Below are 16,754 nucleotides of genomic sequence, written 5' to 3'. Positions count from 1 at the left end.
GACAAAAAAAATTAAGGATAAAAGTGTTCATTTTGAACTCCATAATGCATTAATAGAGCATTTACGGGAGCAACATAATAATTTTAAAAATTGAGTGTTATGTAATTGTACGTCACTTTTATTTGAATTTGTCCCATAATTTATAGATTATATTATATTTTATTAAAATTTATGTTATTTAAAATTTTGAATAAAATTTACTTTTATATCACATTAAAAATTATATAAAGTAATTATTTAAAAAAAAGAAATAAATGATTTATATTATGAAATAAGAAATAAGAATGAAATAGAAATAATAATATAATATTGAAAAGAGAGAATTTTTTTTATTTTTAGAGAGTAAAATAGAGAATTGAATTGAAATTAGTTGTCTGAAAAAAATAGAGAACCGATATTTGGAGAATAAAATAGAGGATTGGGTTGGAGATGCCCACAATTATCTATAATTGAAGAGTAGAGGGCATAATGAAGAGTGGTTGGAGAGGACATTCTCTATTTTACTCTCCAAATATAGAGAATGGAGAGTAAAATATAGTAGGGTTGGAGATGGTCTTAAGAATATTAAGTGACTAAAAAAGAAAATATAAATATATTCTTACATTGATATAATAAATTTATGGCGACGTTGATGGTCATGGAGAGTTGCTAGTGTGGTGGAAGAAGAAAGGAGGGGTAAAAATGTGTTGGGGGTGGTGAGATGTAGGTGGCAAATTGAGCGGGTTGGGTTAAATTTGGGTGGTTAAAATGGGTCAAGAAAATAAATATGCCAAGATTCAATTCAATCCAAATTCATTTAAGCCAAAATGGGTTGGGTTAAAACGGGTTAGGCAACGGGTGATAACCTAACGGCCCAATTTTACAAACTTTTAATAGCTTTATTTGTTATTATATAAACTTTTACCACCAATGAAAATAATTTTTTCTATAGAACAACTATATATAACATATTGTTATAAATCCATTGAGTTGTGTAGATTGTCCTTTAGATATACTCAAGATTTAATTGTATTCATGTATACATGTTTCCAAGGTGATAAGAACCATTTGGATAACTATGTACCCACTAATTGGGCATTTATCATGGAGGCCTTTGGGATGATATTTCAACTCTATAAATAGAGATATCATTCACCTTTTGTAGAACACACTTGAATAAGAAGAAAGTCTTATCTTCCATCTCACTTCTCTTGTCTTCATCTCTTTATATTTATATTGCCATGAGCTTGATTTTATAACACATTATCAGCATGAGTCTCTAGCCAATTAAGATTGAGTTTTAGTTTTTCTTTAACTCATGTTTTGGTTGATCTCGTTATGAGAATCAAGGTATTATATGCATAAAATCAGGTATGTATTTTCTAGAATATTTTATGATTTAGAATAAAAATAATATTCAGTCACTAACAATTATCAAGAACCGAAGATATATACTACTATTGGTTGAATATAACATGCTATACAAAACTTCTTAAATAGAAGAAGGTATAAAATTTTAATAGCATGAGTTTGAATGTTATTTTGATTGTTTTGAAACACTCAAAGGGTGAGTCATGTTGTACTTCGGTCTAATATACCGTTGGTTAAGGGTAAGACGATGGATTCAAGTTTCATCGCACGTAAAGGGTAAGACATCTGATTAAAGTCTGGATGCACCATAATGAAAAATATTTGAGGATAAGACGATAGATTCAAGTTCTATCGCACCAAAAGGGTAAGACATCAATTTGAGTTTTGATGCACCGTGATTGGGTTCAAGTCCCATAGAATTATGACGTAAAACACCTTATATGGATAAGACATTGAGTTTGAGTCAATGCACCATAGTGATGATATAATGATGACTAAGGCTTTGATGAAAAGTCTTGAAATCCGTCCTATTGAATTTGCTTCATTCCTTGAAAAGAATGTGGTAGCAACATATGATAATTTTGGAATCGCATGTTCACTTGCTCTATTATATCGTATGAATGTGGTAGCAGTAAATAGTTAGTCTGAAAGATGACAAATATTTAACGATATTAAAAGGGGCATGAAATGACGGAATTATAATAGTCATCATTGTGATAATTATAAAAGGAAGAACACTACGGAGTATCCAAATAGTCCTTCAAAATGTGAAGGCAATTTTCATTATAAAATGGTATGAAAGGTCATTGGACTTGTGAATGTTGTCGACCCAATTTGACAACTTTATAATTCCTCCATCAAAAGACAAGAAGATAAAGTGATGATACACTTGATCTTTCAAAGTGATGTTGAGGTGTTTCATGGAAATATGATGAATTTTAAAAACCATGACAATGTACTTATAATGCAAATTTATGAAGTACATATAAATGATTAGTCCATTCCTTGAAGAGAATGTGACTTGTAATGAGTATCGTGAATGCTCGACCATTTTATAAGAGAATGAGTCAAGATGTGAAAAAATCATTCTGGGTTGAATATATGCCACAACTCACCTCTATGGGAGGTTTGAGAAAAAATAATATATACGTGAAAAAATCATTATGGGTTGAATATATGCCACAACTCACCTCTATGGGAGGTTTGAGAAAAAAATGATATATACACCAAAATTCACCTCTACGGGAGGTTTGAGAGGAAATAAATTTTATTTGCCAGAAATAGTTAATGGTATTGTATGTTTATACGTCACTATGGTATGTTTATTGTGAACTACCGAAAGGGCAAAAGAAAGAAATAGTTCTTGCCTATAAGGGTTGTAGTCATTATTGTGTGGCAATACAAATTTTTCATTGGTTGTGTACCTATGGTACAACAAAAGTAAAGCAACTTGCTCGTAATGATTTTGACCGTGACAATGATAATATAATTTCCTCCTTGAAGGAGATGCTCACCATAGAAATGGTGTCATGGAATATGTGATAGTACACAAAATTAAATTGCAAGCTCTAACGAGTTGTGCTATTATCAATGGAATAATATTGGGTTGTAGTAAGTCTCAAAAGAAACTTTTTAAGTTTCGGATGAATTGAAAAGAAATATTGAAACTATAAATTATGAAAATATTTAATATCTTTAAATTACTACAATTGAAGAGGGTTATAAATATTACCCATTTTTTCCTCGTGTTTGTTGCACACAAACATGTGCATGCTGATGGAATCACATGCAAAAGTAAACTATAAGTGTACTGAAATAAAAATTAGTTGGCATGATCAGTTGACCATTCTGATTTAAATGTGATGCAAACGTAATTGAGAATTTATGTGGCTTATATGATGAAGAAATAAAAGATTCTTCAAGAATCCTCTTATATTGCTTGTTTTCATTGTACCAGCTATGGTTGGGATTGTAATCCCCTGAGGTTTTTGGAACATATAAAAAGGTGAATATGGGCCCATTCACCTTCCATGTGGATTATCTGCAACTATATGATAGATGCATCTATGCGATGATCACATGTGTTTTATTGTCAACTTACAAATGGTGTATGTAAGGTTGTTTGCTCGAATTGTTAAATTAAGAGCACAGTTCAAAATTATGAAATTATATTGATAATGCTAGTTGATTTAGCTAAAATTGTATGCCTCTAACTATAGCTAAATCATGGTTATGACAACAGAACTCCCAAAACAAAATTTGGTATGAGATAAATTTATTTAACATGTAGCAACACATGTATGCATCAAGCCAACAAGGTCTCCCCATTAAAATTGGTTCAGGGTCAGGAACCATATAATTTTCATCTAAAATGTTAAAATGTGCGGTTATGATTTTAATTGTTCCACCAGACACAAAGATGAATTCCCAAATAAGGTTGGGATGAATGTTAGATTTTCTAACATTAGGGGGAGAGATGATTTTGACAGCTGAAAATTATGTGTAAGCTTAATTATGAATTATCTAGATCCTCGTTAAATATATATGTGAACTTAAAGTTCAAGGAATAATTCAGTTGCATAATGTTGCAAATCAATTGTCAGATGAATGCACTGACCCTATGATATAACTCAGCTGCAAATGCTCCAATGTGAAGTCCTTGAAGGACAAAGTCTATGATACGCCGGAAGCGTAATAGACCAATCGATTCCAAATATAATATTCCTTGAAGAAGGAAAGAGAAAATGATCAATATAGTCATGATAATGAGGCAAGTGCTATAAAAGAGCACATTGACATAACACTTCATAAAATCTTGAAAAAGGTTCAGGTACCTGAAATAATGAAAAATGAAGAGATCTCAATAAGTTATGTCTTGTTGGAATCGATATCAAATAACCGTCGACGATATCTTTGATATGAGGTAGCGCTCAATGATATAAATTGTGACGAAGATCTTGAATTTAAATCTGTCATATAGTGTGGACAGATAAATGGTTGGCCAAGTAAAATGCACAATTCAAGTATATTTTGTTTCACTTAGAAAAGTGACATTTTGGACTGGTTGTCCATAAATCAAGGTATAATGTCAGCGGGGTACAAATAAATTACTATGCGATACTATAACCATAAGATATCAAATACGATTTGTGCCTTGGGGCATAAAGGTTTATCAAAAAAATCCTGACATTATTGGAGATGTTTTTTTTTTGGTGGATGCAATGAGGTTTGTTTTGATCTGGCAACATATGAAAAACTTGAATGCATGTAATGAATAATTATAATGTGTAGCTACACAATGAAGGTTATATGAAAATCCTTGAAACGATCGAGGTGTCTGAAACATATAAGAGTTTGAAAGAAACTTTTTCAATAAAGCTTGAAGAATCCTTATATGGATTGAAATGGTCAAGGAAGAAAAAAGGTACAAAAGAATGACCCTAATTGTCCTTGTATTTTTATGAAAAGGTTTTGGTAATACAAAATTTTGTCTTGACCTACAGATTGATAATTTGACAAATGAAATATTTGTCTAACAGTGCACATACACTGAAAAGTTTTGATGCAATTTTATATGCATAAATCACATTCATTGAGTACCCCAATGATTATGAGATCACTTGACATAAATGATGATTCGGTTTGATTTCAAAAGAAGGATGTAGAGTTTCTTAGTGATAAAACTCTATCTTGGTGCAATCAGGGCACTAGTGCATCTTACTAACAATATTTGACCAGGTATTTGTTTTGCAGTAAATTTACTGGCAAGATTCAGTTTCTCCCCGATAAAAGGACATTGAAATGGTGTTGAGAACATGATTGAATATCCTCGAAGGACCATAGTTATGGGTTTATTCTATTCCGAGGAATCCAAGACAAAATTGATTGGTTACGCCAATGCAGAATATTTATCTGATCCGCATAAAGCTCTATCTCAAGCACGCTATGTGTTTGCATGTGGAGGCACAATAATATCCTGGCGATCAATGAAGCAAACAAATGTTGCTATGCAGAAATAAAAGTCCTCCATGAAGCAAGTCGAAAGTGCGTTTGGTTGAGATAAATGACACACTATATTCAAGAAATGTATGATTTTTTTAAAAAAAAGAATATATCAACCACAATGTACGAAGATTAGAGACATCATCACAAGAAATTAAGTGATGTTTTAATCAGGGGGAGTATAATACGCGTTACACTCTTTTTCCCTTGACCGAGGGTTTTTCCCACTGGGTTTTCCTGGCAAGGTTTTTAATGAGGCAACAAATAATGCGTATCAAAAGATATGTATACTCTTTTTCCTTCACTAGAATTTTTTCCCCACAGGGTTTTCCTAGTAACGTTTTAACGAGGCACATTATCTATGGACATCCAAGGGGGAGTGTTATAAATCCATTGAATTGTGTGGATTGTCCTTTAGATATACTCAAGACTTAATTGTATTCATGTATACATGTTTCCAAGGTGATAAGAACCATTTGGATAACTATATACCCACTAATTGGGCATTTATCATGGAGGCATTTGGGATGATATCTCAACTCTATAAATAGAGATATCATTCACCTTTTGTAGAACACACTTGAATAAGAAGAACGTCTTATCTTTCATCTTACTTCTCTTGTCTTCATCTCTTTATATTTATATTGTCATGAGCTTGATTTTATAACGCATATAAAATTTAAACAAAGTTCTTTAAAAGTATTTTGACACAATTTTCCAAATATCAATTTGAATTACATATCAATTCAATTTTTAATGGACTGAGCTAACAAATGGGTGGGTCAATAATCAATCCTTATCGAAATGGATTGCGCCAGATTGGGCGGGTTGAATCTGACTTTGTCACCCTGGTAAAATGGCATGTCATGTGTTGTTTATATGATCAATAGTCACTGTAATCAGTTATATGAGATTGAGTATCTACTTTGAATATGTATAACAAATTAGGGAAATGTTTAAACTATTTGGCTAATGGAGAATGTATTTTTGTAAAGATAATGGCATGTCACGTGGTTTTTATATAATCAAAATGTCGATGTTATCAACTATATGAGATTGAGTATCTACATTTGACATGTACACCAAACTAAGGAAATGTTTAAACTATATAGCTATTGGCGTATGTAGTTTTGTAAAGATAATAAGGAAAAAAATCTTATATATTTCTTAATTTTGGGATCAAGAGTTTGATATATTCACCATTGAATTAAAAAGGCTCATAGATATCATCGTTATCCAGCAAATGACATAAATTTGTCATTACCGTTAATATACTAATATTTATTAAATTTAAAAAGATACTCTTCTTTTTTATTTTATATAAATTTTAACATTTTCACGTGTTTGAGATTGTAAAATTAAATGACATTTTAATGTGTTACACATATTTTTAGTATAAGACTATAAAATTAAAAATTTTCTTTATTTTTAAATTTTTCAAGTCAAATCAAAATCCAACAAATAATTAAAACGAATGAGTCTTATTTAAAGAAAAAGGTAAACTTTATTAAAAAGAAATAAAAGAACTTTACATTTCAAAAATAATTTCAGATATAATAACAATTTCACATCTTAAAAGAATTAGAAAAATAAATTTACACAGAAACTTTGACCACTAAATTGCTTGATGTCTACCGTAGTGAAATCTCAAGTGAAGAGTCAACATTGGGTATTGGAAAAGGTACTAATACTATCATTTTCCACGAATCGGATATTACAAAAAGTCGAACATTATTGCCTTAATGGTAGATCACTTCGAGTTTTTTGTGACAGTCTAATTTAAAATAATTATTTAAATACATAAATCATTTTACTATATTATTTGAAATTTTTTTATCATACGAAGAAAATTATGAAATTTTTTACTTTATTTTATGTTTGGATATATTATTTTACGTGATATATCGATTAAATTATTATTTTATGTGATGTATTAAAACATTGAGCAATGTATTTAAAATTGAGACGCGATGTCTCATGAAGTAGAAGTAAAACAGGATGCGATGTATCGACATGTTCTGAGATGTATCTGAACTCCACCAAATTTAAAGAATTTGTGAATTTATAGAAAGTAGTAGAAATATGATGAAATTAGCTTTTAATATTATGAAATTTTGGGTAAATTTTCCTTCTAATTTAGTGATGGTTTGGACCGGATTTTAAAATATCTAACCATAGTTTTTAGGTTTAGTAAACATAAAAATCATTTTTGTATGCTATAACTATAGTTTATATAATTGCGCTTCATAACAAATATTATATGACTATTAATATGTATATTTTTGTATGCATATACAAATCAATTGTATAATGTGTTTGTATATAGCGAAAAAGAGATACAAAAGAAACTGGGCTATGAAAGATCTGTATTTATATTATTATAAGCGTATATGATGAGAATATATGCATTTCTGTTTGTATAAAGTGAGAGAGGCAAGCGACATTTGTTGTGAGAGAGACAACTGACAAACAATTTGCTACATATTAAAATTAAATGAAATTATGACTATTTCATTTAATTTGAATTTAAAATTTGATATTTTATATAATTTTCCTATTAAAGAGAGGTTGAATTTTTCTCTTCTAATAAGCTTGAGTTTGGAAGGGTGAAAAGTAATTGATGAAATTATTTTAAAACAACTTCGAATTTTCCAATAAAAGATTAAGAAAAATAATTTTTGATTTAGTAAATATTAATCTATTAATGAAAATAAATAAATATATATCATTTGTTGGTCTAGGAGCATATTTATGTAAATCATTTTTTTTTCATTCAAATATATATCCCTTCTAAAATCGTAAAGTTAAAGAAATAAATAAGATCTTCTTTTTAAGGAAATATAACAAAATAAGTAAATTTAATATTTTCTAATTTAATATTTCTTTTATTAATAGTAAATATTTTCAAAACAAAATAATTAAATATTACCAATAAAATTGTAATGAAGTAAAAAAAATATTCGTTTATCTTCAATTAACTTTAATTCGAATTTCCCTGAACACAAAATCAATTTTCGGGTTGCATGCTACACGAAATCAAGTAGGGAAAATTTCATATATGGCAAACTTATTAGATTAAATAATATTATATAGGTATAGTTTACCTAATTACATAATATGGGTATAGTTAAGTTATTAAAGGTGTCTTTAATTTTGTATATAAATTTTTTTTTTATTATTTATACAATTCTATTTTAAAAAGTTGTTTGTAACTGAAGCATTAAATATGGTAACAATAAATCAAGATAATGCCACAATTTTAGGGAAACGTCCCTATTTTCAAGACATACGTTCAAATTTAAAAAAAAAATTGTTTATAATAAGTTATGTACAAATTAATTTGTGTATATACATACCTACCTATATATACAAAAAAAATAAAAATAAAAAGTCATTCACAGATTATTTTCTGTTTATATATATGAACTTACCTTTTTTGTATATAGTATATACCAGCACGTATTCAATGTCTTTTATTGTATATGCACATCCAATTAGATTGCAATAACTATACATATACAATCTTATTGAATAAATATATACATGTACAAAAATGCATTTTACGAATTTCTATAACAAGAGATATATGTTATTCAGGTTTTTAATTGTATATAGTATATACTAACACTTATTCAATGTTTTTATTAATTGTATATGCATATTCAATACATTATATTCGATAATTTATATATAACTACTACAATATACAAAATTATAATCACAAATGATATTTCCTCATCTATATACAATCCCTACTACTAGCTATTAAAACAGACATGTACATATCAATTTTTGTATATGTATGTAAACTTAATATATACTAACTTCAAAAATTTGTATATAACTAATAGAATATACAAATTCTAATCATACATTCAAATTTTCCATCTGTATAACTAAGTCCAATTACTATTTTGTATATATATACAAAAACCAAAAATAACATAAACATGCAATATACTATATACAATTACTCACATGGAATATACTATATACAATACTTAATTTAATGGTTTTTGTATATTGACAATTAATTAACAAAAAAATTGTACCTAAGTTTGTGTTTTAAGACACTATCTCATGATTATGAAGTTCTTCAGATCCGACTTCACAATCATTTTCCTCTGATTCAAATAGTACAACTTTCCTCTTTCTTGTACCTTGTACAATTTTAATGCCTCTAGCTTTGGCATTTTTAATAACTTGTTGAACTGCCATAGGGTCGTTTTTTTCCTTTGATCTCAGCTCTTCCATGGTTTAATCTTGTATAAGTTGTTTTGATTTTCCCAAAGACCCTAATTAACCCCAAATTCTTGAGTTAGCCCCATTGAAAAAGATAGTAAAATGTCAACAACATTGACATGCAAAGGACTACCTCTGGTAATCCTCAAAGATGTAGACGATTCGTTCATTGTTTAACGAATTTTAGATCTATCAAGAACAAAAAAACGATTATTTCATCAAAATATATGAAAAAAAAAGAATACATATACAATTTTTAGATAAGTTAGAAAAAAAGGTAAACAACTAAAATTAAGGATAACTTACGAAATTGACTTCAACTTAAGGAGGAGACTTCAACTTCAGGAGGGATTACTGAAATTTTGGACAAAAATTCGAAATTCAAATCTGATATTGGAGTATTAAATGTAGGAGAAGACGTTAGAATGAGGAAAGGAGAGAGAAAACTAATTGTGAATAGGAGAGAGAAAATTAGATTGTGTATAATTATATACAAAATTAAAAAATAAGATTTTTATACAATTGGTTACATAATAGGTTGTGGACCCCATTAATTATAGCAAAATAAAATAAACTATAATTGTATAATGTAAATAAATTAAACTATACTCCTGATATATAATTAGTTATGAATGTTTGCCATTTTATATAATTTTCCCATAAATATAGCTGGGAAATGACGTTGCGGAACTTTCCCTATTAAAGTTGCAAAAAGTGATTTTGCCTCTTTATTTATTTTTTATTTTTATTTGGCCCTTCAAAGATACATGCTATTCATTTTTTTTGTTTGTTGTTTAAAAATTAATTTTTTATTTTAAAGATATTTAAAAATATATAGTATTTTTTATATTATATTTAATATTAATTATTTATTCATTTAGATGACTTTTAAAATTCATTATTAAATATTAATAAATAAAGATAACATAATAAAATAATATTTTTTCTGTTCTAATTTATATGTCACATCTTATGTTTTGAAAGTCAAATAATATAAGTTTGATCAAAATTTGCGCATGAAATTTTCATTTTTTTTGAAATGAAATTTATATATTTGTAAACTATGTAAAAAATAATTGATAACTCAAAATATTTATAAGATCTATGAAAAACTTACAGACTTGTTTGACGGAGATAGTATATGAATCATTATTTAATATGCTAATTAAGAGCGTATTTAAATTGATTTTAAAATTGGTCAAATATATTTTTGAGTCTATTTTTAATTCCTCAACAAAGTAAAAAAATATTTAAAACAAGTCAAAAATCATTAATTGGTTTTATTTTTTGATTGACTTTTTTATTTTGGACGTAAAACTCCCCTCTCTCTCTCTTTATATATATATATATATATATATATATATATATATATATATATATTTATTTTTTATATATATATAAAAGTAAAGAATATTTGGGATTTTCAACCATTTTTTCTTCTCTCTCTTCTTTATACAAAAAATTCACAAGATACATTTCTGCATTTACATTTTGTTCATCCATTTCTAAACCCCTTTTGCCTTTTCCTAGTCGGTTCCTTTTTCCCTTTAGCTAAAGAAAAATATTGTTGGAAAATCTGCTAAACTTTTTGGGTTTAATCTGTTGGAAACTCATGTTTTGCGCATGGCTGTGATGGATGAGATTGGAATTGATATCAGGTTAGACTGTTGAATTTTAAAGTCCCCGAAGATTTTTTGTTTATTTTTTTCCGAGTAAATTAATGTAAAATCTAGATGGATATGAGCAAATCTACCATTATTTGGAAGAAATTGAAGTTCGATGATTTTTTTCGCTATGTATTTAATTTGGGTTTTATGGTTTTTTTTTCCGGATTATTTCTGTTTTGATCTAATTGATTTGTGATATCTTTGAGATGTTGGGTGTATGAATTGACAGTCTTTTTGGTTGAATTATATGAATAGATGGAATTTCTGAGGTGTCTTGAGAATTCTAGAAATGATGTGGGATATTGAGAAATGAGTATTTGGTTATTGGAGTGTGATTATTCGGGTTTTGTTAGTTGTTGAATTTTGTGATACTTTGAGGATTGCTGTTTTAATGAATTAAGGGGGTCAAGGATTAGTGTATTTTCATTAGGTGTGTATATTTTTGTTTTCATTTGGTTTTGGATGGAGTACTGTATGATTGATGCTGATGGATTGGGAAACAGCTCGGACATTGAAGTCGATGACATAAGGTGCGACAATATAGCAGAAAAAGATGTTAGTGATGAAGAGATTGATCCTGAGGAATTGGAGAGGCGTATGTGGAAGGATCGTGTCAAGCTCAAGAGGCTTAAGGAAAGGCAGAAAATTGCTGCACAACAAGCTGCAGAGAAGCAGAAAAACAAGCAAACCACTGATCAAGCTCGGCGAAAAAAGATGTCAAGAGCTCAAGATGGGATTTTGAAGTACATGTTGAAACTCATGGAGGTCTGTAAGGCTCGAGGATTTGTTTATGGCATTATACCTGAGAAGGGTAAACCAGTCAGTGGTTCATCTGATAACATAAGAGCTTGGTGGAAGGAGAAAGTGAAATTTGATAAGAATGGTCCTGCTGCAATAGCCAAGTATGAAGCAGAATGTCACTCAAAAGGAGAGGGTATCAGCAATCAAAATGGGAACCCACAAAGTGTTCTGCAGGACTTGCAAGATGCAACCTTGGGGTCCCTTTTGTCTTCTTTAATGCAACATTGCGATCCACCTCAGCGGAAGTACCCATTGGAGAAAGGTGTCTCACCACCGTGGTGGCCATCAGGGAATGACGAATGGTGGGTGAAAATGGGTCTGCCTAAGGGTCAGAAACCACCGTATAAGAAGCCACATGATTTAAAGAAAATGTTTAAAGTTGGTGTTCTAACTGCTGTTATAAAGCATATGTCACCTGATATTGCAAAGATCAGGAGACTAGTGCGGCAGTCAAAGTGTTTACAGGATAAGATGACGGCAAAGGAGAGCTCAATATGGTTAGCTGTTTTAAGCAGAGAGGAATCCACTATCCGGCTACAAACCAATGACAATGGGTCATCTAGCATAAGTGAGGCACCTATTAGAGGTCATGGTGACAAAAAGAAATCTTCTGTTGATAGTGACAGTGATTATGATGTTGATGATGTTAATGTCTCTGTTTCATCTAGAGATGAGAGGAGAAATGAACCATTGGATGCTCGTCCTCTAACTGATGTTCCTCAATCTCACCAAAGTAAGGAGCAGGGAGATGGACAACGTCGAAGAAGAAAACGTGCTAGGTCAAACTTTCAACAGACTCAACTGTCTCCCAGTGAGCAGCAACCTTATGACGTGGCTAGAAACTCCTTACCTGATATGAACAATGCCAATGCGCAGTTTTCTGGGTACATTGCAAATGAAAGCCAACCAGAGAACAATATGATGGTACCGAGGAAGTCTGTGGAGAGAAACTCTGAGGGTCAATCTGACTTACCATTGGAAGAGTCCAACCTTCCTATGGTTCCATCAGCTAATGCAGTCTCTACAGAGGAAACATTCGTTGGCAATGGGCCATCTATTTATCCTATGTTGGAAAATTCTGAGGTTGTCCCATATGAATCAAGGTTTCATCTTGGAACTCAAGATTCCGTTGTGCAGCGCCAGCTTCATGATACCCAATTGCAGAGCAGACCTCAGTTTTCTGGGATGAATAATGAACCTCCAAATTCCATATTTCATTATGGACCTCCAAACAATGGGTTGCATAATGGATCTCAAAGTTCTGTCCTACATCATGAACTACAGTATTCGGGTTTCACTCATGGATCTCAATATTCAAACTTGCATAAACCCACCGTATATCAATATTTTACACCATCAGCTGAATTTGGATCAGCTCATGAAGAGCAGCAGTCTCACTTGGCATTCGGTCAGCCTCAGATTAAGCCACAGGATTCTGGAGTTAGATCAGCAGTGCTTCATGGAGATAGAAATGGTATGTCCAGAGAGGACCACCATTATGGGAAAGATGCATTTCAGAATGATCATGACAGACCAGCTGAGATGCATTTTGCATCTCCGATCACTAGTGGCTCTCCAGATTATGCTAGACTCAGCAGTCCGTTTAACTTTGAGCTTGATGTCCCAAGTCCATTAGATACTGGTGATTTGGAACTATTCCTTGATGAAGATGTGATGACATTCTTTGCCTCCTAGGCAGCTATGTGGAAAATACAACTTTTAGAATGTGAGTTGCAGAGAAGCGACCTTATGCACTCCTTTTTTCATTGTTATTTAATAGTGATTAATTTGATATCTTAACTTTTTTATGCAGGTACCTGAAAGCTGCACCAACATATTGTGAACTAGAGTGAGTCCTCTCTCTCATAAAATGAGATCCTGGACCATAAGTTATGGTACTCAGCTGTCAAAATGTAAATTTAGTGGCAGAAAATCTTTTTGTTTTCTTTTCTTAGCATGTGTTTAACATATTTCAGCCTCCTTCACATAAGTGAGATAGTTTCGGATTGACAAAGGCAGGAAACCTAGAGTTCTCATCATTTTCTTTAATCATAACGAACTTTCTCGTTGTAGTAAACGATACTTTTCAAGTGCTAAATGATAATGGGTTTTTATATTTGTTCTATTCTTGAGGAAAGGCATTTGTACATGTTCCAGTTGCTCCTCTTGAGATTCTCTTTCTCTATATGGTGGAAACATTATCAGTAGCCTTAAACATGCAACTAGGCTTCACAGATTTGTTAAATGATTTGTATAGCAGTACACAGTTTGATTTTTGTCTCGCCCAGTGCTGTCAAAGGCGTGCTTGAGCCCTGAAGCAGGGAACAAAACATTTTGGGTGCTTTGCTTGCTTAGCGGGCGCTTCAATGTCGTCACGAAGGCTTTATCACTTATTTTTCCTTGCCCATGAGCATAATCCTGAAAAGGTGACACTAAAGAATTGGTATTTCACTTATCATAAGTTTTCAATTTCTTTGTCTGTATAATTGTTATCGTGCTTATAATTAGTAGTCTTGGACTGCTCATACACATTTGTATTTTTTTGTCTATTTGCACCTTTCTTAATTAAAGATTCAGTGAACCTTAAGAGTTTTTTTTGTGCTTGTCGCCTTTCATAACACTGGTCTCACCTATATTGGGGGTCATACGGAACTTCATCATAAATCTTGTACTCTTAATGGCTGCTTGCACCAAATTTGTGCCTTTTTTTGTGAAAAATAGGAAGGTAAGAGTGGAATTAAAGAGGAGGGGAAACAACAGTATATGTTTCAATTAGTAATAAAAGAGTGCAATTAAAAATGGGAACCCTTACATGTGATCAGAGTCTCAACACCGACTTTCAACCCTTGCAATTGAATGTGATGGTGCAAAGTAGGAGATAAATCTGTAATGAGAAACTAATTTCTGAGGGGAAAAATATATCAGCACAACTTCCCCTCACTTTCTACAGATGAACAAACCATTATCTAGAACATGAGTATGTGAAGGTTCTCTTGTAATGCCTAAAAGATTGACTTGTTATGGCGTATTTTAAGTTAAAGTTCTGATGTTTTTCCTGTAACGGAGTCATAACTTGACCATTTGTCATTTTGAATAGATATATAGGTTTCTTCAGGCGGATCTTTCATTTGCAATAGGAAAGGTGATTGAGGAATAAGCTCCTCCTAGAAGGGAGGATACTTTGTTATAATAACTACGCATCATTGTGGCATCATCTTATTGATGATTAATAGTTGAAATATGAATATCCATCCTCAAAAATAAAATTACAAAGAGACAATTGAACATATGAATAAGTTTATTTAATGTTCCCTCTAAGAAATGTTTTATTGTTGTTTCTACCTGTTTGCTTTGTTTTCATTTGTGAGAGTGAAAAGTCAAAATTAGAATATGACAAGAACAGGAAGTCAGCAGCGCAGGGAAATCCCGTAGTCCTAGATATGTCTTCGACAAAAGTTACAAACCCCTTGCCAGCGAAAGCTAGGGGTTTGCCTTCTGGGTTGAGCTCGTCGCACTAGGCTTGCCTAGTGCGGGTTACCTCTCCTATGTGGTTTGCGAGCTATTGCACAGGAATGGGGTATTACCCTGTGCGCACCCAAAAGGGTAGCGGCTGCGGATTTCCCTTGTCGTCGAAAAAAAAAAAGTTACAAACTACAAAATCCTTATTTCTGTTATCCTTGTATGTCAAATACAAATGTCTCTGCTGCGAATGACTAATTGTGTAGGAGGTCTTTGATTATGTTTATTATGGACCCTGAGCTAGAAAATAGAGGCTGCCTTTATATTGATATTCTAATGAGCACACATTGCAAATGCAAGAAAAGCTTGATAGAAATGTGTTTGGCATGAAGGAAAATGTTGTCTTTGGAAAATATTTTCTTGAAAAACAAGTGAATTATTTTTCTACTTATTTTCGAATTTTTGGCTAGTAAAAAACTATAATCCCAAGCACGTTTGTATGTAATCTAGGGAAACTCGATGTTGGTGGGGACTGGGGAGTGGGGGTTCGGTGATGGTGGTGTGGGATAATTGAAGGCGTTGGGGTTGGGGACGTTAGGTGGGTGTGGAGAAGACAATTAATTTATAGAATCTCACTTATGAAACTTGTTTCCCGTGCTTCTGTTAAGGAGGTCGTTTTCCTCATTTAGAAAGAACTTGCTTTCCTAGAGAATATTTTAGAAATATTTTGACCGACCCAAAACGTGAAAATTGGAAAACATTTTCGGGAAATGTTTTCTTCCATGCCAAACACCTCCTAATAGGATAGTGATAAAAAAAGAAGATAAATTGTATTAAAAAGATTTTTTTGTTGTATATTTTTACCAACGCATTCCTTTGTCGACATATAATGAAGAAGTTCTGAAGTGTATCGTTCTGAATATCTTGTAATAGAATATAAACTATATCATTTGACAGAAAATGCATGTAGCACTCCTAGATGATAAATTGAGAGACTGTTGCTTGCGATGATTTGGTTATTCCTAAGCAATGATCCAAATGTACTGGTCTGTTGGTATTGAACTATAATGATTGAAGGTGTTAAAAGAGGATGGGATTGAACTAAATCACATGCAAGGAAGTTATCCTAAAAATCATACTCCCTCTATTCATTTTTATGTGATTGTGATTGATAGGGCACGAAATTTAAGAAAGAGTAATTTTTGAAACTTGGTTTTAAAAGCCATGGAAATT

The 16,754-nt window shown here is 31.4% G+C and overlaps 1 protein-coding gene across 2 annotated transcripts; it reads left to right on the top strand.

Annotated features, from left to right (window-relative positions):
- Positions 1-10,991: 10,991 nt before the first annotated feature.
- Positions 10,992-14,187, top strand: LOC101264242 (ETHYLENE INSENSITIVE 3-like 3 protein). Of its 2 annotated transcripts, none has more exons than XM_019214293.3 (3): positions 10,992-11,252; positions 11,517-13,788; positions 13,876-14,187. In XM_019214293.3, the coding sequence occupies exon 2, from the start codon at positions 11,724-11,726 to the stop codon at positions 13,755-13,757; it is 2,034 nt and encodes a 677-aa protein (XP_019069838.1). In that variant the 5' UTR covers positions 10,992-11,252; positions 11,517-11,723; the 3' UTR covers positions 13,758-13,788; positions 13,876-14,187. The 2 variants fall into 2 exon arrangements, with proteins under 2 accessions (XP_019069838.1, XP_019069840.1); XM_019214295.3 differs by having other exon boundaries at positions 11,005-11,252; positions 11,765-13,788.
- Positions 14,188-16,754: the final 2,567 nt, after the last annotated feature.

Source organism: Solanum lycopersicum, chromosome 1 (genome assembly GCF_036512215.1).
Source record: "Solanum lycopersicum chromosome 1, SLM_r2.1".
Lineage (NCBI taxonomy): Eukaryota > Viridiplantae > Streptophyta > Magnoliopsida > Solanales > Solanaceae > Solanum > Solanum lycopersicum.
The sequence above is the reverse complement of the archived record's forward strand: the minus strand, read 5'-3'. Positions and strand labels throughout refer to the sequence as shown.